At 38.8% G+C, this 25474-nt stretch overlaps 1 protein-coding gene across 1 annotated transcript in view; it reads right to left on the bottom strand.

Moving 5' to 3' along the window:
* Positions 1-12060, bottom strand: part of LOC134747670 (parapinopsin-like) — a 39696-nt gene extending 27636 nt beyond the window's left edge. Inside the window, exons 1-2 of the mRNA XM_063682279.1 lie at positions 11877-12060; positions 9108-9267 (exon numbers count right to left, since the gene is read on the bottom strand). Coding sequence (XP_063538349.1) covers positions 9108-9267; positions 11877-12053 — 337 coding nt within the window. The 5' untranslated portion in view covers positions 12054-12060. The remainder of the gene's footprint in view (positions 1-9107; positions 9268-11876) is intronic.
* Between the last annotated feature and the right edge of the window lie 13414 nt (positions 12061-25474).

The raw sequence follows: 25474 nt of genomic DNA, 5'->3' as shown, positions 1-25474 counted from the left end.
CCGCGGAGTTCCCGGCAATTGATTCACTTTGAAACGGAAATAAAAATTAATTTTGAAATTTCGATTTAGTCAACTTGGCAACGGGGCGAGCGAGGGCCGGCCGGCAGTACGAGTATGACAGATGAAACACACAATACTAACTGTTTTAACTATTGAAATTTGATTAATATGAAAGTTTCTTTTTTTTCTCGCAAGTGTGTTGAAAAACGTCGTATGAAACGCGTGTGCATTGGTCATTACACACATCGGCTTTCTTATTGCGCGCTTGCTTACAGCTCGCGCGCACAATATCGCCTGTGTGTAATGACCAACTTAGCACACTTGTATCATAATGTACTATTGTTTAACAGATTAGAGAAATGTTTTTTATGCATAAGAGCATAAAAATCATTCGAGAAAAATTATACTATAAAGAATCAATATCCAATCCACGCGAACGAAGTGGTGCGCAACAGCTAGTTATAAATGTCATGATAATTCAGAATAAAAATATAGTTCTCTTACGTTTTCCAAGCAGTCCAGAAAAGTCCTGTATTTCCTGTTTTTCAATAAACAATGTTAGTCCATTGAATTGTGTGCTTAGAACTTAGAAACACAAATATGGAACAAACAAATACTTATCTTTAGAAACAAACAGACAAGAGTACTTGAGGGTTCTTAGTGCTGTCACGGGCAGGATATCATCTAGTGCTTTATTGCGTATTTACTCACGGAACTAAAGTAAGGACTCTAAGTACGATGAATATCGTACATTGACCCGCCTAGGCCTCGGCCTCGCCTCTGTGCTTGCCTTTGACTGGCCGGCCAGAGTGGAGTCGCAAGAGCGGGACCTATGCTCTAGGTTGGAAGTGTACAATGTCATAACGCCGGCGGGCATTTATTTGCGCGATGCGCGCTGATATTGTTTCCCGAGTCTTGGGTGTTTTCTATGTATCTATGTACTATTATATCGTTGTCGGAGAACCCACAACACAAGCCTTCTTAAGCTTACTGTGGGACTAAGTCAATCTGTGTAAGAATGTCCTATAATATTTATTTATTTACTTTTATCTTATTTTATAAATGAGCTAATCTCTAAAAATATAATCAAGTAGATGTTGAGGGTTTTTCGGAGGTAAACTTCGAGTTCTTATATATAGTAGTTATAACTCTATAAACAAGACTGTAGTCATTTAATAAAATTATAAACTCAGTAAACATTATCAGGCACATCAATAATACTTCGCAATTTGATACGAACACATTTTCAGTTAGATCACAGATATTTACCAATGTTTAAAAAAATTATTTTCATTTCTCATGCTCTGAAAGATGGTCAATAGTTGTTATAAAAGGCGTGCAGAAAATGATACGTGTCTGCACTAGAGCATTTTACGTTCGAAGTACGATTTTTTTTTACGATAAGCAATTAAAATTTGAATTTAAATGGATTTGTTATACAATTTTCATTCTGATATTTGACTCTCCATTCCATAAATAACGATACTTTTGCCTGAATTGTTAATTGAAAGTACCCTTCAGAAATACTATAAAAATGTATACTTAGTCATGTTTTAAAAAAAAACATGCATTTTACTTTTCTCGTATTAAAGAAGAGTGTTTAACTCGGGTGAAAGGCATTATTTCAGCCTCGGACAAAATACCTCGGCAGAAATGAGTGCCTTTCATCCCTTGGTTAACAATCTACTATTATTTTTCCTAGCAACAAAGGAGTTATAAATCTTACGAAAGAAGGATAATTATATTACGATACCGATCGGTCAGTGCTCAGAATAATGACTAAAGCAAAGAAGCCGGGCAAAAATAAAAGCTTGGTAAAAGATATCGTATTCACAACACGTTATTACTTTTTGTCTATGAGTGAGTGAGACAACAATCCGCAAGTTCTTTCGTTTTTTTCAGTATTGTCATAAGATGAACTGAGGGAAATGTCAAATGGTCTTATGTGGTTCTATAATATAATCCAGCCAAATAAAATATATGTTCGTTATTTCACAGGTAGGTGTCAACTGTAACAACTTGACATAGTCGTATTATTTTAGTTGAAATATTTCGGGATGTTTCAGCGGTCATCTTGGTTTATTTTAATTATATTGTTGCTATTCCTGAAAGATTGTTGGAAAACGTGCTGAGTTTTTATTTGTAATGGTTTGAAGTTCCCTTTGTGATAATGTCTTGTGTGATCGAGGGCTGTAAATCGCATACAGGAAGAAAAGAAAATACGCACGAACCGATAACCTTTAATCGGTGAGTTTTGTTCAATTTTGAAGAAATTAATTTATAGGACCTGACCCTAAACATAGAAATCGATATGTTGTTTATGTAATTATTACTTGCATTCAAGTCTATATAGATTTTTGCATATATTTTCGAACTTTTCTGCTAAGTATGAAAGGTTATATTTTTGGCATAGTGATGTATCGACCTCAGATCAATAACCTATCGACATTTACAGCTTTCTTATAGTTTGGCCCAGGACTGTCTCATTTTAATTGATGAGTACAGTCAAGGGCATAAATATATATACATTCCCAAAGTCTCAAAAATATGTGTACGCTTAGACAATAAAATCGTGTTCACATATTTTTAAGCCATTTGTCTGGATCGATATTTTTGCCTTCGACTGTACCTATAGTTTTCTTTGTTCTTACTTACTGACAGATTGTGTTTGCCAGACTATAGTTAAATACTAAAAACCGGTCAAGTGCGGGTCGGACGCGCGCACCAAGGGGACCGTACTTTTTAGTATTTGTTGTTATAGCGGCAACAGAAATACATCATCTGTGAAAATTTCAACTGTCTAGCTATCACGGTTCATGAGATACAGCCTGGTGACAGACAGACGGACAGCGAAGTATTAGTAATAGGGTCCCGTTTTTACCCTTTGGGTACGGAACCCTAATAAAAAAGACATTAATGATCATTGATGAATGTTCCTTTTATTAATATTGTTGGTCACAAAACTCAACTTTTTATTTCAGATTTCCAAAGGACGAGGAATAGGGGATATTACTGCAATGTTCTGCCACCAGAGTGCAGCACTAGCTTTTTTAGTGCACCGTAGAGTAACTTATTTATACTGTACCTTTAACAGGTTTTTGACAAGTTTTCAGGGGACCTACCGGAAAACTCGAATCCGTAATTTCGTTATCTAGCTGCCTCTTTATCGCTCGAATACGCAAGAGTGACAGAGATGTTAGATAACGAAAGTTCGATTTTCTTGTTTCGCGATAGACCCTCAGATTGTGATAGTGGCGCCACCTACGCCGAGTTTCGCGTAATATTCCCTATTATTAAATTAAAAAAAATATATTACACGAACTTTTTTTTTTTCATTTCCTATTTCGTACAGTCAGCTGCAGAGAAAAGGTACCCCACGTCCATACTAATTTACAGAACTTTGTATGCAGGGGGGGTGCCTTTTCTCTGCAGCTGACTGTACATGACTAGAAACTATATCTATGTATGTCTTTTAGCATTAGAAAAAACGGTAAACCATTTCCACGTGTCTTTTTATTGACAAGTTTTTTTATAAATATAGCAATATTTTACTTATGAAAGCAAAAGTATGTAAATTATCGTATATTATATTTGTTGTGACTTATTTTCAAAGTGTTTTTCGATAAAACGACACGTTAAGATCGCTCGCCTTCTTTCTAATGATAAAAAAACGAGGTATAGTTAGACGGTTCTGAGTGGTAGACTGCAAATGAGATAAAAGCTATATTAGGTACATGCATTAATCCTCATATCAGGCGGCTCTTTGATTCCAAGGATTGCATAATTTATATACTTTTTAATGATTTTTAGAATATGAAAATTATAAAAAGTATAAAAGTTATGCAATCCTTGTATTCCACGCATTTCGTTTCATTTCAACGAGCCGCCTGCTACAGATTTCTTGAAATTGCCGCGTTTTTTCAGGTTCAACTTTCATTAGCCAGACTATTATCAATTTGCCAATTTCGTGATTATTCTTTTACACGGCACATAAACTTATGCATAATTTATCGATATAAAAAGTCGACTCAGTTACATCCCTAACAAATTATCAAACTTATGACACCGTACGTAAATGAGAAATAACAAGCATATATGCATCTCTTTTCGGCACATTATCTAATTCGTAAGGAAGTAAAGTACGGGTATACATATTTGCGAAGCATTTTTGCCCTACTTCTATGCTTTAGTCATTATTCTGAGGGTCAGTGTCAAAGTGAAGTTTTTTGGTTGATGAAATATCACTTTTGACATTGACAGATCGGTATCGTACCCCTGTGACTTCTTATAAGCATTGTTCGCATCGGACCGATAGTTATTGGTGATACACGTGTGCGTGATTTGTGATACCTACATACTGTCCGCACGCCAATTCCGTGCATTCGGAGGTCGAGGAAGTGGGAGGGTGTGCGCCGCGCCCGTACGTACAAAATGACACCACTCTGTCATAACAACATTCCTAACATTCCTCAGCCGTGCACGGAATTCTCGCGCGGACAGTAGTATCCAATTCCAGACGAGTGTGTTACAACGACACGAGTTGGGACTGTCTTTGTTGCGAACGCAACCTTTTATGTGTATAATGCAGTAGCAAAACGCAGCCGTCGGGCTCGCTTACTATGCGGAGGCTTATTTAAATGCACCAATAGGAGCGCTCCACATAACCTGTATCGCGGCCAATTAGAAGCACCTAAATTTAGACTACCATTTTTAACATTCAAAATTAACTTGACCACTTTCGCATCAGCCTCCATACTGTTACCACCACTTCTACACCTTTAACCGTTTACGTCAACTGTACCTTTTAAAGTAACCAGCACCTATTGGTTATAAGTTTACTTCAAATCGAAGTCTTTTTATTTGTTGTCGAGACCTGCACGGCGGCTACAGTCTTTTACAACGTTTATCAAACAGCGTCCCTCATACAATGCGTTATGCGAAAAAAAACAAAAATGTTTTATTTATAAATAGTGTTTTTCACAAGTTACTACATATAACACTATATAACTTTTCTTAAACATGCTCAGAAATGGTCGCATTTTGTTCGTAAATATTAGAAAACGCATTGCCAAATTTTTATCCCAGCCACGACAACGCACGGCCGCCGCGCGCCCGCGGCACGGACGCCGGGCATAAATGAAATTCGGATGAGTATGAAATTCCATGCGGATTATTTGAAATATATAAATTAATCTTTAGATTTAAGATAATTGCCTTGCCCTACCAGGGCCCATGTGAAACTATTATATATGTAACACCTGTGTACCATGGATGCAATAAATAAATATGAATATGAATATGAATATGAAAATATTTCAAGTACTATAACTGGCTGCCGCCAGTTAAGCCAAAGCCGATATTTTCCAATTTGAATAGAAAATGAAGCTTATTTAAAATCAGTTTAAATGCCTGCAATTGACAGGCTGGCGCGCTCACAATATCGATTTACGAGCATGTTACAAGTATTTAACGTCCAATCCGGCCTAAAGTAAAATACAAACAATACTAGAGAAAATGGGTACATAAGATTATTACTTGATGGAAACAAGGGGTAGGTGCTTCAGTGTAAAGTCACTACTTTGTATGGAGAACCGAGCTTGGTTTTTTAAATACCCCCAAAGTCACTACACTGAAGCGGTAGGTGTTTCCATCAAGTACTTATACTTAATCAATCAATAATTTATTTGCAGAAAAGGGTAATAAAATACAATAGTTTCTAATTTACATGATTCAAGTTATTCTGCTAAAATCATTACTATTCTAGTAGTCTGATATAAAATCTTACCAGTTTCATCCATTCGACTTATTTTATGCATGCTTTTGTATCATAACGAGGTGTCGCTCGAGAGAATCTCAGCAATTAGCGAAAAACGGTACATGTTCTAATTGGAGCCACGATTGGACACAATAAATACAAATTGCCCTTGTTAAGCTTATTTATTCATCCTAAAACATCAAAGTATATGGACGCCTCGGTTAAAAATGGCGACTAATAATTAATCTCTCGCTCATATGCTCAGACACCGATCCGTGCGTGTGAATTTAAATCTATTGTTTTAAATGTCAATGTCGCTTTTTCAATGATCAAATTTGACAGGCCGCATACGAGGGGTTAAGCTTTACCTAAGCTTCTAGTGTACCATCAGCCGCGAAAGTGCATGGCGACTTTATCAATGGATTCATTCATAATATCCCATGCAGCTCACTGTACATTTGCACCGACATTTCCTGTAGCCTGTACTTTTGTTGGACGAGAGGGTTTAGGATGTAATCCCAACGCTAGCCCATTTGAATGAGGGTTTCACATACTCGTATTTTTGAATTTTTCCGCAGATTTGTACGGCTTTCCTCGTAATATTTCCTTTCAAGGAAAAACCACTGGTAATGAAGAAATGATATTTCTAATTTTGTACAGTTGACGTCAAAGATACTCTACTAGACTTACATTGACCGGGATACAAACACAAAACACAACACACAACACAACACACACAACACACACATAAAACACAAAACACACAACACAAAAGCACAAAATACAAGTGCAGGACATTGATATGCACGTATCAGCTATTTTAAGCTGCCTGTGCATTCGTATACAACGACTGCCTACAATACAACATTGACGGTTCCTGCAGCGTTGTATGGGGGCTGTCATTATTTATTTACTAGGATCTGATTTCTGTGATATTTGAATGTTCTGCATCAATTCAGATGGTCGGAAATGTCGGAATCGGAAGCAAAGCTCATTTCGTTATTCAGCGTCAATCAATTTGACGCTTTTCCGTGAATATTTCCGTTCCGGGTAAATGTAGCCAATTTTCGAATTTGAATATAATTATATTAAATACTGTGTTTAATGAATATGATTTAACATATGATAAATAAATAAAAAGCCTTTTATTTCCCGCTAAATTGTTACAGATAATAAAAAAATCTTACTTTATGATGTTTAATAACAAAACTTCCGTAAGACACAGACATATTAAACATAGTAACCCGTTATTAATATTTTAATAACAAAACTTCCGTGAGACATAGACATATTAAATATATTAATAACGGGTCACTCACGTGTTTTAAGTCGAAAACGCTCGACATATTTCACTCCGTACCGAGGAGCGTCATCAGGAGCTTGCGTCGACGGTGACGGACCGGCGCAGACTGCGGGCCGCAGCCCTCCGCGCCCGATGACTCGGCGCGGGCGCCGGTGGCGGCAGGGGGGGCGAGAAACTACCCTCGTTTACGGCATTATTGTCAAATGATGGGTTGCACACAACACTCACTACGTCATTCGCTAATGGTTCGTCCACACTGTCCACCGACGTAGTACCCAAAACAGTTTTCCAGCTCGGAGGCACTGACCAACCACAATCACGGTTAAAATTCGGATGACGACCAATTTCGATAGCCTCCCGTACTTTTCGCTGAATCACAAACTTTTCTTTCGCCAGCACAGTTACCTTATCGAAACGTACCTATATATAGTGAGTCGAATCCGAATCCAACACGTGTTCCGTCACCGCAGAACCCCGGCCGGTTTTCGACTTAAAACACGTGAGTGACCCGTTATTCATATATTTAATACGTTATTAATATGTTTAATATTTATGATGTTTAGTAAAGCAATTTTTGTTTTTTGCTTAAATACCAGTTTTTGGATTGTTAGTTGCTTATAAATATTTACTAAATAATTTGTCTGTAACAGGAAACGCTCTCAGGTGAAGACCTCTTTCAAAGTTTGCCATTTTGATCGGTCTAGTGCGGTTTTATGCCAGTTTGGCCCACTATTTTTATGATGTCCTCGTCCCAGCGTGAGTGTGGCCTTCACGCAGTCACGCTTGCCTCGAGGGCCTTTCCATAGTGTGACGTTTTCCGTCCATCTGCGGTTGGACCGCGAGCCAGGCGCAAATTTCGTCAGTCATCGCCTCCCGGGCGAAAACTCGTATAGCGGTTAACGGCTATGTATGATGAACCCTCGTGAACGTCAGCTGCCGCTCCGTTGGTGGGTAGAGGAATGTAGTACACCACGTACTTTAAGGAGGGAACACACACTTTTCTCGTTTTCTTGAATTTGGTCATGTAGAACATTCGTTTCAAAAGTATTGCGAAAAACGATTTTTTCAAGCAAAGCAAATTTCAATTTTTTTATGTAAAAATGGAGTTTTGCCGTTAATTTTTCCTTTAATATAGAAAACGTTACCACAGAATAAGTAATAGTATTAACATACAGAACGGCCGCGCACCGCCCCGCCCGCCAGCAGATTGACGGCGGTTTGCCGACCGCTCAGTACTATTTTTAAGCAACTTACTCACACTATGACGCGTGACGCGTGTACAGACGTGTCCTTCGCACATAGAAGCGCAAGTGAATTTTGATGTATAGCGTGTCCGCCCTGTGACGTTACTTCGCTTCATTTTCGCTTTCGCTCGGTCAGTAAAACAAGTAAACAAAATAAATTCGCGATAGACCCGCTAAAAATTATGATTTGATACTACATAGCAGTACCATAAAGAACCCGTAGAGAACACACATGATTTGCCCAAGGATCCAGCGGTGAAAGATCGGGGAAACGAGGGTGAAGGGATTCCCCAGCATGGTGATCGAGAAGTCTAAGCACATCAGGTTGAAGATTATGTTGATAACTTACCAAGCAACGCCATAAAGAACCCGTAGAGGACACAAATGTTGTGTACGAAGATCCAGCAATGGAAGAGCGAGAACTTGAGGGTGATGGGGTTCCTCAGCACGGAGACAGAGAAGTCTGAGCACAACAAGTTGAAAATTATGTTGATAACTTACCAAGCAACGCCATAAAGAACCCGTAGAGGACACACATGGTGTGTCCGAAGATCCAGCAATGGAAGAGCGAGGACATTAGGGTGATGGGGTTCCTCAGCACCAAGATGAAGAAGTCTGAGCACATCAAGTTGAAGATTATGTTGATAACTTACCAAGCAACGCCATAAAGAACCCGTAGAGGACACACATGGTGTGCCCGAAGATACAGCGATGGAAGAGCGAGGACATGAGGGTGAAGGGGTTCCCCAGCACGAAGACTGAGAAGTCTGAGCACAACAGGTTGAAGATTATGTTGATAACTTACCGAGCAACGCCATAAAGAACCCGTATAGGACACACATGGTGTGTCCGAAGATCCAGCGGTGAAAGAGCGAGGAAACGAGTGTAAAGGGGTTCCCCAGCACGGACACCGAGAAGTCTGAGCACACCAGGTTGAAGAGGATGATGTTGAGCGGCGTCCACAGCTGGAACAAAATATGGAATACTAGGTTAGGTATAGATAATAGAAGAGGAAAGTTGCTTGGAAGATAAAAAAACGCAGCTTAACTCTGATAAAAAAACGCAGCTTGGAATGGGGAAATATATGTACGCAAAATTCTGCGTAGAGGGCGTCACTAGCAAAATCACAGGGCCTACCGCGAAACAAGAAAATCGAAAGTTCGGTTTCTGCCTCTCTATCACTCTTGCCTATTCGATCGATAGAGAGGCAGATAGAGTTAGAATTAATAATCCAATAGGCCACATAGTCTGGGATTCCGCTAATGAACATTCGGGGTTTTCGGTGAGGGAATGTTTGACATTAGCCAAAGAGTAGGTATTGACTTAAAAAACAGATGTAATCTAGCGGGGTTCCACCTAACGAATAATAAAAATTTTTTTATAGTAGTCGGTGGCAAACAAGCATACGGCCCGCCTGATGTTAAGCAGTCTCCGTAGCCTATGTACGCCTGCAACTCCAGAGGAGTTACACGCGCGTTGCCGACCCTAACACTACTCTCCCTCGAGCTCTGGCAACCTTACTCACCGGCAGGAACACAACACTATTAGTAGGGTCTAGTGTTATTTGGCTGCGGTTTTCTGTAAGGTGGAGGTACCTCCCCAGTTGGGCTCTGCTCTAGATCTGGAATGACATCCGCTTTCCCGCTCTACCACACAAAGCGAGATGTCATTCACAGTGCCCATACCTCTCTTTTGGACGTAGTTTAAGGACATACCCGGGTAATTAATCAAAAGATTAAATTAAAAATAATATGTTTTATATCTTTAAACAAACTATGCTACCATGTGAAACAGTTTTTTTTTCACCACACAACGCTATAAAAATACCAACTCTATAACATTACAAATCAAATCCAAATGAATTTTTTAAACCGACATCAAAAATCAACTCGGTATAATTGTTTGTCGATAAAATATTTTGCTACATCTTTTAGTATTCGTGCCCCGAGTTAGCACCCGTAGGCCAGGGGTCGTAGCACGGTACGCTTATCACCATGCCTGTCACGTTCTAACAAGTATGTGAGTGTGAAAGTGATGCACTTAGTGATAGGGGAACCATGCTGCGCGGGCTGGATTACACTCGTAAGTTTTACTTACGTAAGTAGGGACAAAGCTATTTGCTAGAATGAAATAACGATATTCATATCTCATTCTGTAGTATAGTTGTGTCCCTACTTACGTAAGTAAAACTTACGAGTGATCATACCTGGTCCTGGCCGTATGATCATAACGCATCTCTCTAGCACTTATTGGTGGGTGCAAGATATAATGAGTAGGACATCAATACAAAATTGATAAATCAGTATCAGCCTCCTGAAGTCATTATTACATACACTAAAACACATTTGTTCTAACAAGTGACCTAAACAAGTGAGTAATCTAAAAGCAAGGGATACACGTGGCGGATATCATCCCCGAGCGCACAATATGATACATCAAGAGATGGTCCCCGCCAGGTGCAAAGACTATTGCAGTGCAGCACTTTTGTGCTGCGATGGGAACTAAGGACGGACTGGATAATGGGCTATGCATAGCCCATTATCCCATGGGAGGAGACTAGCGGACACTCAGTCTCAAAATTGTGTAAGACAGGTGGTGACTCGCCAACTCATTGAGTGGGCCCCGCAATGACCGCACGCACATTGTGACAACAACAGGGCAACACTTTGGAGTGGCTGTGAGGTTGTCGAGAGGTGAGTCTGCGGTAGCCAGATCCCGGTAATCCGTTCAGCAGGCCGCCGGCGTTATGACATTTTACACTTCCAACCTGGAGCATAGGTCCCGCTCTTGCGACTCTGGCCGGCCAGTTAAGGCAAGCACAGAGGCGAGGGCCAGATGACAGGGCCCTCTGGAATAGGGGTCCGCGGTGCCGCCAATCACCGTCAGCTCGCCACAAGCTGCCCCCACGAGGTTATTATTTTTATCCCTAATCTGAACGGAACTTTCAACACTAAGTGGAAACACTAGAAACGCATGAGAATATTTTCATGAAAGTTCCGAAATTTCGGGAATGTTTTCAACTTGCACATTACTGTCGCATGCATAAAGTCCTTTTGATGATGTCTATTTTGATTTTATTGCTACACCGGGCATATTATTTTCACTTTAGTCATATAGTATGCTAGTGCATGGAGGCTAACATCGATCGTCCACCATGCATCAAAGCCAGTGTTCATCAAAACAAAGATATTCTGTTACAAATCTAAGCCATTCGTATCGATCTGATATTGATAATGCAATGCTTTTAGTGTAGGATGGTGGGCCATCACAGTCATGCATTTTCAATGGAAAGGCTGTCAATCCGAGAGAATGGAAGGTATCATCCCACCCTTGGAAGGCACGTGTCAGAATTTATGTAACAAGGTCAGATTTCATATTCCTTTCGATGTCAGCAAAGGTCGTCGATTTTTTTCAGATATTACAATTTCGTATACTTACCTAAGAAATGAGTCATGAAATTCCCTACTTCCAAAATGGATATTGCCTTACTTTTGAAAACTTTCAGGAAAATTTTCAAGAATTCTCCGTTTGTAACAATATCTATAAATATAAGCACTTATTTTACAATATTTACCTGCCGATCCTTATACATCAGCACGATGACCATCAGATTGAGGAAGAACCCGAAAAACCCGATCAGGAACAGCACGAAAGCCGAAGCCACGTACCCCCACTTTGGCATGAGGAGGGGGAATCCTTCCTCGAACGGCTTGACCATCGTTTCGTTCCAGTTCACGGCAACCGACGTCATTTTGAACCGTCACGTCACTTGGACACAAGCACTACAACCGTCACGTCACTTGGACACAAGCACTACAACCGTCACGTCACTTGGACACAAGCACTACACTACATGCCGCATGGCCACTTTCAGTATCTGAAACAAAGATAGAATATTTTATATCGCAACATTTTTAATAATGTATCTTACAGAAAATACATTGAAGTACAGCTTCTTAGCCTCAACTTCGGTCCACTCCGGCAGAAAGCACAAAATTAAACTTGGCATGCATATAGCTTTTAGGTTTATAAGAATAAATAGAAGTAGAAACACGCCGAAAAGTTGTTGTTTCCCTCCTTCCCCCCACTTTTATATATCCCCATTTTTAGTTCTTATAATTTTTTATGAAAACTGTGAAAGCTACAATAAAACCGGCTAAGTGCAGTCGGACTCGCGCACGAAGGGTTCCGTACCATTACGCAAAAAACGGCAAATAAATAACGTTTGTTGCATGGGAGCCCCACTTAAATATTTATTTCATTCTGTTTTTAGTACTATTTGTATCTGTGAATAAATCAACTGTCTAGCTACCACGGTTCTTGAGATACAGCCTGGTGACAGCCGGACGGACAGACAGACAGACAGAGAGCGGAGTCTTAGTAATAAGGTCCCGTTTTTACCCTTTGGGTACGTAACCCTAAAAAGTGACGAGGCCCTCCAGTGGTGAAGGCCGGATTCGAACCGGCGTCTTTAGCAATCCGGGCCTCAGGCCAAGTTTCAAAATCGCGACCAACTCTGGCATTGAAATCACCCAGTAGAACTATCTGCTCCCTGGGAGGGACGCAATCGATGCAATCTGCAAGTTCCTCATAAAATTGGTCCTTGACGTCATCAGATTTACCTATCGTAGAAACATAGTCACTGATGACGTTAAGGAAGTTTTGGTCATTCAGGTGGAGGCGCAACGTCGTAACGCGGTCCGAGATGTGTATTGGGCACTCCCGTCATTGCTTAGCTAGCTGGTTTTTGATCGCGAACCCCACTCCTGTTCGTCGAGGTTCAGAAGAGGATAGCCCCTTCCAGAAAAAGGTATATCCACCTCCGTGCTCCACCAGTTGTCCTTTATCTGCAAGAAGTGTTTTACTGAGAGCAGCCACATCTACTATATTGTAGCGACGAAGCCCACAACTCACTATTTACTTATTAAAACATAGTTTTATCACCTCTATTGCGAAACAATTTAAATAAAGGTAACAAAAATAATTCGTGATGGACTCGATAAAACTATGTTTTAATATGTGTTTCAAAAGTTTCAAGTGTCATAATTTACTTGTTTGCCCAGCCAGTTTTACGAACAATCAACAACATACAACAAATGAATAAACTTAATTCGCATCATATCTTGCATTATAATTCTTAACATGTAGTCAAAATAATCAAGGCACCAATATCTCACAAATAACTCATTATCATTACAAGGTAGTCCAAACAATGAAACCAAATAGGCATTAATATCTCATAGATTATTCATTTGGTATCTACATTCTACATGAGTGATTGACTCAATTGTTAATGTTCAGTGAACAAAATGCCCCACTCCCCACTCAGCATAAAAAACATTGGACGCTAAAATAGAGTCCCCACTCCCCACTCAGCATAATAATGCCGTGGACCGTGGCAATCCATGGCGCTGGTTTTCAGTAGGGACCTGACTTAAAACTATCAGTTATTAACATTTATTTGACGATTCCATGTTGCTATTATGTCTTGCTACCGTCACAGGGGCCACAGGGCGGACATACATCAAAAATCACTTGCGTTTCTATGTGTGAACGGCACGACTGTACACGCGTCATGCGTCATAGTGTGAGTAAGTTGCTTAAGGCCGTTCCCTGAGCCAGATGTGCAAAAATACCCCATGGTTTTTCCTATTTTTCGAATAACGTTGAAATTTTTAGACGTGGGAAGGATATATGTAATTCTTGATTATATTATCTTTCATATCATAGCGGTCCATACACGATTCATAACACTTCGCTCGATACAATTTATTCCCAAAGTAACCTCCAACTCGAATTTTTACTCTTACTTTACTCGTATAAACTGTATGTACTTAGTAGTACTTACAGAAGTATTATATATTTGTTATTATTTACCCTTATAGTCAAAGGTTTTTGAAAGAAGAGTTGACTTCATTAAAATGAATATTTAATTCACACTATGCTTTATTATATTATTCAATTTTAACTTTAACGCCATCTATGAGATCCAGCATGCTTTTTTTTGGTCTTTTGTAATAACGTTTTACAAATCAGTGTCGTGTTGGTTCATTTAAGTCGCCACTTCTTACGTGGCGCTGTTGTATCGTCATTGTACCGAGGGTTGGGACGGGTGGCGTAACTAGGGCTCGATTTTAGATTTCATTTGGGTATGGGAACAGCCTTAAAAATAGTACTGAGAGTACGCCAGAAGTCCGCCAGATTTCTGTCGCGGGGCGAGGTAATTCGAGTCGGGACGGGGCGGTGCGTGGCCGTTCTGTATGATTATAATATTATTCTGTGCTACCGTCTTATATATAATATCACAAATGCCGACCGCAAGGCTAGTATGTCGCGTAACTACTGGTAGGATCATGTTAACCGAGGTGCATGCAAAGTGCATTTAATGAGCAGGCAGCAGGACACGTTCACATGAATTGTGCATTACGAAGACCGGGAAGTTTCCCGGTAACTCAGTTGAGTTACCGGGAAAATGTGAGACGGGAGAGGGAAGTCAGGAAATACCTACAACTTAAAACAATAGGGTATTCTACAATTTTTTTATGAATGGTATCAGGCGATCAGGTTTGTTTTGAGGATCAAATGTCTGTATGGGTCCCATTGTCTTAAAGCAATACAAAAGTCACAAATGATTGTCAAAATCTGGCACCCGCACTTTACTGACGAAACGCTTCATACAAAATGACATTACATCGTGACGTCAGCATGTAACGTCGCTATCGCTTTGAAGAGTTAGAAGCCGTGGCAAACAAGGACAAAAACAAGTAAATTGCGATTTTGTCGGTAAATTATTGCGTTTATCTATAACTAGCTTATGCCCGCGACTTCGTCTGCGTGGACTTAGTAACCCCAGTTAGAGTAAGAATAGCGCCTGGAGAAAATCTTATAGCAATTATTCAATTTGAGCATATTATGCACACAAATTAGCAGACACTTCATTAATTATCTCAATTCCACCCCGCTTTTTACTTTCTTAAGGGATGATTTTCGGGATAAAAACTATCCTATGTCCTTCTCAGGGACTCAACCTATCTCTATGTCAAATTTCATCTAAATCGATTCAGCGGTTTAAGCGTGAAGAGGGAACACACAGACAGACAGACAGACAGACATTCGCATTTATAATATTAGTATGGATTCTTGCTAGAAGGATATAACCAAACACTATGACGCATGACGCGTATACAGACGTGCCGTTCACACATAGAAACGCAAGTGATTTTTAAGGTTCCTCAAAAGGAAAAAACGGAACCCTTATAGGATCACTCGTGCGTCTGTCGGTCTGTCCGTCTGTCACAGCCTATTTTCTCCGAAACTACTGGACCAATTAAGTTGAAATTTGGTTCACATATGTAAGTTTGTGACCCAAAGACGGACATGTAACGTAAACAAATTAATTTTAAACATGGGGCCACTTTTGGGGGGTAAATGAGAAAATTAAAAAAAATAGTTTTTCAAACTATATCGTGTTACATATCAAATGAAAGAGGTTATTGTGAGAATCTCAAACATATTTTTTTCATAATTTTTGGATAAACAGTTTAGAAGTTATTTAAGAAAATAGGCAAAAAATGACCATTCCTCCCCCTTTATCTCCGAAACTACTGGGTCTAAAATTTTGAAAAAAAATACACAAAATAGATCTTTACCTATAGATCACAGGAAAACCTATTAGAAATGTGGAGTCAAGCGTGAGTCGGACTTAATTACATAGTTTTTGATCCGACCCCTACGAGTTTTTTTAAAGACATTTCACTCACGTTTCACATAAAACATACATTGTTTAAATTGTGTAATGTACGGAACCCTTTGAACGCGAGTTCGACTTGCACTTGGCCGGTTTTTGATGTATAGCGTGTCCGCCCTGTGTTACCTATAGACCAAGTAGATCTGATATATGCAGCAAACTCCTTTAACAATCTTCAAAGCATTTCCTAGAATTTCCGAGTCTGCTCGTGTTCGCATTGTTTGAAATGTGACCGCTTAATCTATGAATAGCATTAGCGTTCCCAGTGTTAAAATAACATTTGTCTAGTAACTTCATCGATTCAAAAGCTGATTAAACAACTTTCGCTCCATAGATAAAAAGCTATTTTTGCAGAAAAGCTAATATATTTTTGTAAAGTTAATTTTTATTCACATTTTTCTATCTCGCACAACCCTACAGTCTTGTCTTCATACAGTATTATGGTCCTTAAACGTAACAGGACTGATTGACGAGAAAGAAAAATGTGATTAAAATTTCACGGTTTCTCTATACTAAATGTATGGAAACAGTTTACTTTAATTTGTGGCTTTTAGGGTTCCATACCCAAAGGGTAAAAACGGGACCCTATTACTAAGACTCACTCCGCTGTCTGTCTGTTTGTCCGTCTGTCACCAGGCTGTATCTCATGAACCGTGATACGTAGACAGTTGAAATTTTCACAGATGATGTATTTCTGTTGCCGCTATAACAAGAAATACTAAAAATAGAATAAAATAAATATTTATTAGTACGGTTTTTACTCACTATTATTTTTAGTCGCTTTTGGCGACATGTTTCGGATTCTTTGGTTGCACGACGTACAACCGCCGCGGACACTCGTGCCTGAGGATGGATTCCCAAAGAATCCGAAACATGTCGCCAAAAGCGACTAAAAATAATAGTGAGTAAAAACCGTACTGATGAATATTTTGAAATATGTCTCACGATAGTTTAAGTGCGAGAATAAAATAAATATTTAAGTGAGGCTCCCATACAACAAAAGTGATTTTTTTGCCGTTTTTTGCGTAATGGTACGGAACCGTAATGCTCGAGTCCGACTCGCACTTGGCCGGTTTTTTTTCCAAAATCTATAAACGCCAATCTTCATTAATTTGAAATCGAGGAAAGGTCTTCAAAGACCGTTTTCGCATAGCAGCACGGGATCTGGTAGCTACCCTCACTGACCCAATTAGAATATCCACTCTGTATAAGTATGTATATCGTCGCCTAGCACCCATAGTACAAGCTTTGCGTAGTTTGGGGCTAGGTTTTATCTGTGTAAGATGTCTCCTAATATTTATTAATTTATTTTAATTTAAAACCAAAACAAGAAAGCAAATATAAAATAAAAATACGATCTAATTGAGCTAGTAAGATTCTTACTAAAGTACATAATATATTACTACAGAGTAAGATTTGAGGATTCACTTTTTGAAAATGGGTACACGTCCATGTCTTAACATAAATTGGATTTCAATATCAGGAGCATTCCACGAAATTGTGTACCGTTGTCCCATACAAACGCGAATTTTCCGAAGATTTGCAGTCTTTGCAGGTATAGGAGTTTTTTTGCTGTCACTGTGAATGTACTGTAAGAGTGTGCGGGAGGTTGACAGCAATATAATTTATGCGCGTGCAATAGAGATAGCAACAGGCGGGAGGCGGGTCAATGTATGAAAATCTATGTAGAAAGCGTCTTTGCTTTACTTCTGTTATTGGTGTACTTAGATGAGCTTGAAATAATTATAGTTTTCCGTTGTCACTGGTCTTTCATAAAATACGAGCTTACGATTTTTTTTCCCTTTCTAATCTCAAGAAGTTGTCCTATTTAGCATCTAAACAAACATTATATTAGAAGGGGAGACAAGGGAGGCTTGTTCCTAAGGGAGACTTTGTCACCTAAATTATAAAACCATAATTAATTGCCAAAATTGGGTGTCCTGATGGACGGTAACCTCAGATTTCACAACCATGTAGTAGAGACCTCTCGAGTATGTTTTTATAGACTCAAAATATTATATAACGTGCGTAGGTATTTGTAGTAGTAGTAGTAGTAGTAGTAGTAGTAAATCACTTTATTGTACAAAACAAAAATTGATAACATGAAATTCATATAAATTTAGGTACAAAGGCGAGCTTATCCCTATAAGGGATTTCTTCCAGCTAACCTTAGAGTAAATGAGTGGAAAATTCGAATTAGATAGATAGACAAACTTACAGAACGTACAATAATATTTAAGAAGGAAAACTACAATATTAACGTCTACGAATAACTAAAATACATCAATTGCATTATGCAATAAAATAAATATGTACTAGCATACATAAATATATAGTACTAAATAAATATTAAATAAATATATATATATATAATATATAAATAATATATATATATATTAGCACTCAACCAAATCACAGTTCGTGGGAAAGCCAAAGCTTTTTCAGATTAACTTTGAGTGATGCTACAGACCGGGACCGTTTGAGCGACAGGGGCAACTCGTTCCACAACTTCACCGCGCGCACTGTGAATGAATTTGCGTACGTTCGAGACTTATTCGAAGGGATAGCAAGCGTAAGATTAGCACTAGAACGTAAGCGGTGATCACTTCCTTCAGCCAGATAGTTAAATCTCTCGGTTAGGTAAGATGGGGAACAGGGGTTGAAGAGTATGTTGAAAAGCAACGACAGAACATGCACATCCCTGCGCTGGCGGATCGGTAACCACCCGAGCTGCTTACGAAAATTAGAGTACTGAAGTCAGAATATCTCTGTGTGAATCTTTGATATTGTCAAAACTCAATTATGCCGATACTGTTATAGGTGGCTGTCTGTTGTCAAAAACCAAAAAGCTAATACAGCGTGTGCAAAATGCATGTGCACGTTTTTGTTTTTACTTTCCACCTCGAAGCCATGTTACTCCTTACCTAAATAATAGCGGGTTAATGAATATGGAGTCGCGACGTGCAACGCATCTCGCCTGTTTGCTTTTTGGTATTGTAAGGACAATGACGCCACAATATCTATTCGAAAAATTAACTTTTTCACAAAGGCATATTAGGGGAGCTACTCGTTTGCTTTGTCCACGGCACAGCACCGCCGCATTTCGCGGCAGCTTTAAATACACTGCCACGAAATGCTGGAATAATATACCGCCTCCTCTTAGGAACTCATTGTCAGTAAATTCGTTCAAAGTGAATTACAAAAAATACATTTTAAGTGTACAGAAAAATCGTTGTTAAGTCTGTGCTAATTATTTTTGTGTACTTATGTGTTTCTGGCTTCTAAGTGGATCTAATTGTACAAATAAAAGAAGTATGACTGCTACTGTACTGGTCAATAGTTTTTATATTTTAATGTGGATCAATAGTTATAATAATTCAACTAAAATTATATTTAATTTGTATAGCTGTAGTTTTATATATTTATTTATTTATTTTATATTTGATTCGTATAGCTGTTGTAATTATATTTAAGTTGTATTTGTTGCGCTCTCTCGGAAGGGTTTCCACGGAAGACCAGCGTCGGGGGCCTCATAGGTTCCTTGACATGAAGCTGAGTGGAGACCATTTCAGGAACGCTTTATAACCAGCAATCTATGTCAGTGTTATTAGTTAAGTTTTAAATTAAGCGTTTTTGAATAAAGCATCTTCTATTCTATTCTATTCTATAAAAAAAAAACTGTCCTAAAAGAAATCAATCGGTATAATGTTCAGATTTTGACAACGCAGTAGAGTTAGAATTTATAATTGATGTATTTTAAATCCGTCAAAGTCAAAGTGTTTATTTGTAAAACATACGTAAAACAGTGTTTATTTGTAAAACATAGGTAAAACAGTTACAGTGATGTATAAAATTATAAAATTGGTCTCACTATGTTTTGCCTTTTGGCGTACAAAAACATGTTCTTAAAACATACATGTTACATGTTCATGTTCATGTCTGTACTAATATTATAAATGCGAAAGTAGCTCTGTCTGTCTGTTACCTCTTCACACTTAACCAGCTGAACCGATTAAGTTAAAATTTGGTATGGTCGTCGTTTGAGGCCCGGGAAAGGACTTAGGGTAGTTTTTCAATCAGCACCATCATTCAACCCAGGTAGCAAAGTGACGTCAGCGTCGTCATAATGACGTCATTTATACGTTACAATGACGTAACGGACGTCATAATGACGTATAAATGCTACCTGGGAAGTCGCGGGCAGAAGCTAATATAGTTTAATTAAGGGGATTAGGTTTCCCCTAATCAATTGGCAAGTTAAATAAATGCTTGTAAAAGTCCTTATCTAAGCACTTACCACATCAATCCAATAGGGTCTCTATTGTTTCCCATATAGTTTTAAGTCATAATGTACTGTTTGTCCACATTTTCGTTAGTCATAATTTGGTTTTTCTCCGAAACGCGTAACTTTTCAGGATTGTCATAAAACAAACCTAACCTAACCTATCTATAGGATAACCTAAGGAAAATCCTGAAAAGTTAACGGTTTCAGAATTATGACTAATGATAATATGAGAATCATTACATTATGACTTTCAATAATTATGTCAAACAAAGAACTTCCGAGCTCTGTTACGTAAAGACTGAATCTTGACGCGCGCGAGAACCTCCCCCGTCGGGAGCTGCCGCGGGACTACTAAACTTCGTATCAGCTTCCCGCCCCTTTATATAACAACCACCTGTTGGTGATCCATTTGTTTTATAGCAAAGTTTGTGTACGGTCAAGCTTTTTCGGATTATAATTCCAGATAACATTATTACACAGAAAAAAAAAAGAAAACAAGAACCCAGTAAGTAAGTCTCAGATATACCTTGATCTAATTATACACGTACATAAATATCACATACCTTAAAATAAGATAATTTCACTAACGATTAAATAATGTTAGAATCTCAAAGTTCAAGTGGTAATATCAAATATTCCGTACATAAGTTCGGAAAACGTCACACGAGCCAGGATTTGAACTCACGGCCTTCGGATTGACAGTCTGATGTAGATCCACTAGTAATAATTAATTAGATAATTAATGAATGTTTGCGTATTTTTTTATATATTTCGATATCGTGCAGTAAAATTACACTCAACAACAAAATAGGTACTGATTTAAACTTTCACGATTTAAACTCGCGCGGCTAGATGTTGATGTCTTTAGTCAGTCTTCTCCGAGAACACCGGGACAAGCGGACAGCGCTGACCTCGAAGCGTCGGAGGTAAATTTAAAAACTTAATTATACGTTATTAAGTCCCGTTTTGCTAAATAATAACATCTAACAAAAGCTAAGCCATTAATAAAGATCTCGAGATGAAGCTAAACGCTATTATATTTGAAAAACTTGAAAAGGGCCGAAGGATAGACTCAATAAAGCAGCTTAACGAGTGTTATTAAATATATTTTTATATACTGCTTTCGCGTGGCTATTCTTGTTTCTTAGTCACATTAAAATGAGTTTCACTGGAGAAGCGCTGGTAGCTTTTCGCTCTTATTTATTGCGCAGACATAAAGGTTTTTTCTATCGGCGTTTGCTGATTCCGCGTGGACATGTGTAGGGAGACCCTAACACAACCGCAGTCATGCCACCGACTGCATTACTACAGGAAATGTCAAATTTACCACATTACTTGTTAAGTACATCAGCGGGCTGAGCACGGTCGCATTTTTATCTCCTGTCACCATGCCTGTCACGTTCTAACAAGTATGAAAGTGCGAAAGTGACAGGCATAGTAACAGGTGATAAAAATGCAACCATGCTGCCACTGCAGTTGTCATTTACTGGTGTAACCATCGAGAACATTTCTTTTACATCTCCGTTTTGAGAAATGGATGAGGGATGGGAATTACCCTGAGGCCCTGAGCATTTTTTCAAGATATCCTTTTATAGTAGGTACGTGGCTATGTTTCAAGGTAAGCAGCGAATATACAACGCTTTTAAGGTAAATATAATTAAGCCAGTGAAAAAGTTAAACACAAAAGGAGGTTTTCCTTAATCCCTGGATACCGGTAAAATTGCGGCTCATAATAAAGGTATTAAATCTCAAGCAAATCACTTCAAAGTTGCTTTGTCACCGCAAGGTTTATTTTACCTACCTATCAGCCACGGACGTCCACTGCTGGACATAGGCCTCCCCCATAGACCCCTACCGGCAGCGATTTCTATGCACACCAACCACCGGCTCCCGCGACGCGGGATCATCCGTCCATCTAGTTTGTGCTCGCCCGAAACTGGGCTTACCCATCCGTGGATCCACTCTAGGACTAGGTTTCTGCCCCAGAGGCCATCGACTCTTCGGGTGATTGTTATACATAACTTATAATGTATTTTCTCGTTTTGTATTTTCTGTGTAAGTTAGCAGTGGTTTGGTATTTTTACTGTCATATTGTTTATCTTGTTTGATAAATAAATAAATAAAAATATTTTAAATAAATTTACTGTATAAAATAAAATTAATAAATGTAAGAATATTCATGATTACAATATTAAACACAGTTATGCACAGCATGTAGGTTTTTGGAAGCATGATATTTAGAAATGTTATAAGTACGATTCCCACCGAACAGGCGGAGTCGGATCGCATTTCACATATGTACGGCCACAAGCCGGTCGACTCCTCGCGGACGCGGATGGCTCCGGACGGATTCCATCGCTTCTGCCATACAGAATGTAAATGCCATAGACATAGTATAGTAGTTATAGACATGAAACCGAGCGACCAGGGGTAAGAGAAAGACATATTCATGTATTGACAGGTTAATGTATGGCAGCATAATCCTTTTCCTCTTTCACTCTTATAAATTAACATAACTTTTATTTTTACAAGGGTTTTTCATAATTTTAACGTTAGATCACAAAGATCATTTTTTAGGGTTCCGTACCCAAAGGGTAGAAACGGGACCCTATTACTAAGACTCCGCTGTCCGTCTGTCCGTCCGTCTGTCCCTCTGTCCGTCTGTCTGTCTGTCACCAGGCTGTATCTCATGAACCGTCATAGCTAGACAGTTGAAATTTTCACAGATGATGTATTTCTGTTGCCGCTATAACAGCAAATACTAAAAACAGAATAATATAAATATATAAATGGGGCTCCCATACAACAAACGTGATTTATTGCTGTTTTTTTCCGTAATGGTACGGAACCCTTCGTGCGCGAGTCCGACTCGCACTTGGCCGGTTTTTTTTCTGCAGTGAAATTATGACGTTTAAAATAACACTGACCCATACTTTATGCTATCAAACATGGTGCAGAGTTAGCTTAAACGGGCTCCAGTACCTTTGAAGGTACAAGTAAATGTTCCAAAAATGATTTTTTTGGAAATTTTACTCTAAAACAAACCAAACGTGTATTAATTTTTTCTTGTAGATTCTTACGTAAAGCGCTGAAGAACTAGCTCTGCAGCTTCTCAATGGCGGCGGCGGCAACCTTGGGGTCCTAATATAGGGAGGAGGTCAGCCTTTTTTTTACATAAGGGTCAAAAACTGGCATAAATCGTCTTACGTAATAAATGAATGGCCCCTTTGCAAGAATATAGGAGGCAGATACTTTTGGGGCGTTTTTGTTTATTGATGCTGAATTACCACTCTACCAGCTTGAGTTACGTTCATATTAATATTGTCATTCCTTTGTTTCATTACTACTTACGTGCTCCGAGTATTATTTATCATCTCATTCCAATCACTACACTGGCGTCCGACATGTCATTTTTTACCTCAGAAGGTCGAACAAGCCTACTTTCATAACTCCCTGGAGTGACGAAAGTGCGACTGTCCTCACTTCAGGGAGTGAAACAAAGAAGCTTTTTAATTTAGTGAAGGAACTGCCACTTCATATTTTATTACAATTTTTTTTTCTCTGTATTATTCTGTGTAATTCGAAATACATTTTAACATTTAATATGTTCTCACTACTGAGGTGAAAAATTATGTGTGCAACACGAGAGCAAAGTTATTTTACATCTCGTGTTTTTTAGTCCCTCGCTACGCTCAAGATTCTATCTTAGAATCATAGAATCTTTCGCTTTCTCGGGACTCAAAATAAACACTCGCAAGAAAAACCAACTTTCCTCTCTTGTTGCACAAATAACTATTCTATGACGGCTGATCGGTGATCACGTAGTGCTTTCCATAGAAAACGAAGCCTCCGGCCCCGGCCCAGTCTAGCGTGAGCTCCGCAGTCAACCTCTAGAAAGAACAGACGCTTTCCACATAGATTTTTGTACACTGACCTGCCTGTTGCTATCTCTATCGCACGCGCATACCTAATTATATTGCTGTTAAGCTGGCACAGTGACATTGACAACAGTGTTGGGCGCAATTAATTACTTGTGTAATTTAATTACTAATTGAATTGCATGAAAAATTTATTTACATACAAGATACTACTAGTAGTGGTGTAGTGGTACTACGTAAACGAAATTAATAACTAGCTTAAATCTAAAATAGGCCCTTGAGGCATTGTACCAAGGATGCTGGCGGCATTTCCCCGCTGTATCGCAATGCTGATACGTTGTGCGAGAAAGCCGCCAGCTCTTCGGTCACCAGTTACGTCAACCAGACGCTTCGCGATTTCTGTAAACAACTTATGCGCGCTGGGACCCCATGGATCTAGAGTTTCAACTCCAAATGGAACGAAATGATACTCTCTACCGAGGCTCTTATATTTATTACGTTTTAAAATTTCGGCGCTTTCCGCCGCTCCGCCCGCTTTTACATTAGTCCGTTGGAGGTGGGACGGTGCCAGTGTGTCTACGCAGGTAGCATCCCACACCAACATCCGTCTCAAGCTCCAAGGAACCAAGGACATCTCATCCGGCCTCTTGCCATTGCATGTAATTAAACTGTACGTAATTGAATTACATGAGAATTCAATTACATGCAATTAATTTGCTGTAGTATTTGTAATTGAAATACATCAATTAATACTAAAATTACTCAGTTACCCACTTTATGTTGCCAGAAAACTAATATAACAACAGACAGGCGAACAACTCTTACTGTATTTTTTTATACATTAACTAAAACCCGATGGTATAAAAATCTAAAATTGTAATCCTTCGATTTCCCATTCATAACATAACAGTTTATTTAAGTTGTCCTTTACTCTTAATATTGTCTTCGGTTACCGCGATAGTTACTCATGAAATAAAACTATGAAAACGGATTATATCGCGTATATTGAATTTATAATACATCCCGACGTTTCGAACTCTTTACAGCGTTCGTGGTCAACGGGTGACGGGGGGGTGGGGGGGGTTCATAGTTTTATTTCATGTCCTTTACTCTATTTAAAAGTTAATATTGTTAAATGTATCCTTTGTGAGGTGAAAATAAATATATTTATTATTATTAGTTCCTATTGTACAAAATCTTGCAAAAATACTCATTTACATTTTTTTAATATAAAAAGTCAAACATTGTGAGGTTAGTCCAAT

This window comes from Cydia strobilella, chromosome 15 (genome assembly GCF_947568885.1).
Source record: "Cydia strobilella chromosome 15, ilCydStro3.1, whole genome shotgun sequence".
Lineage (NCBI taxonomy): Eukaryota > Metazoa > Arthropoda > Insecta > Lepidoptera > Tortricidae > Cydia > Cydia strobilella.
This window is presented reverse-complemented; position numbering and strand designations above follow the sequence as displayed.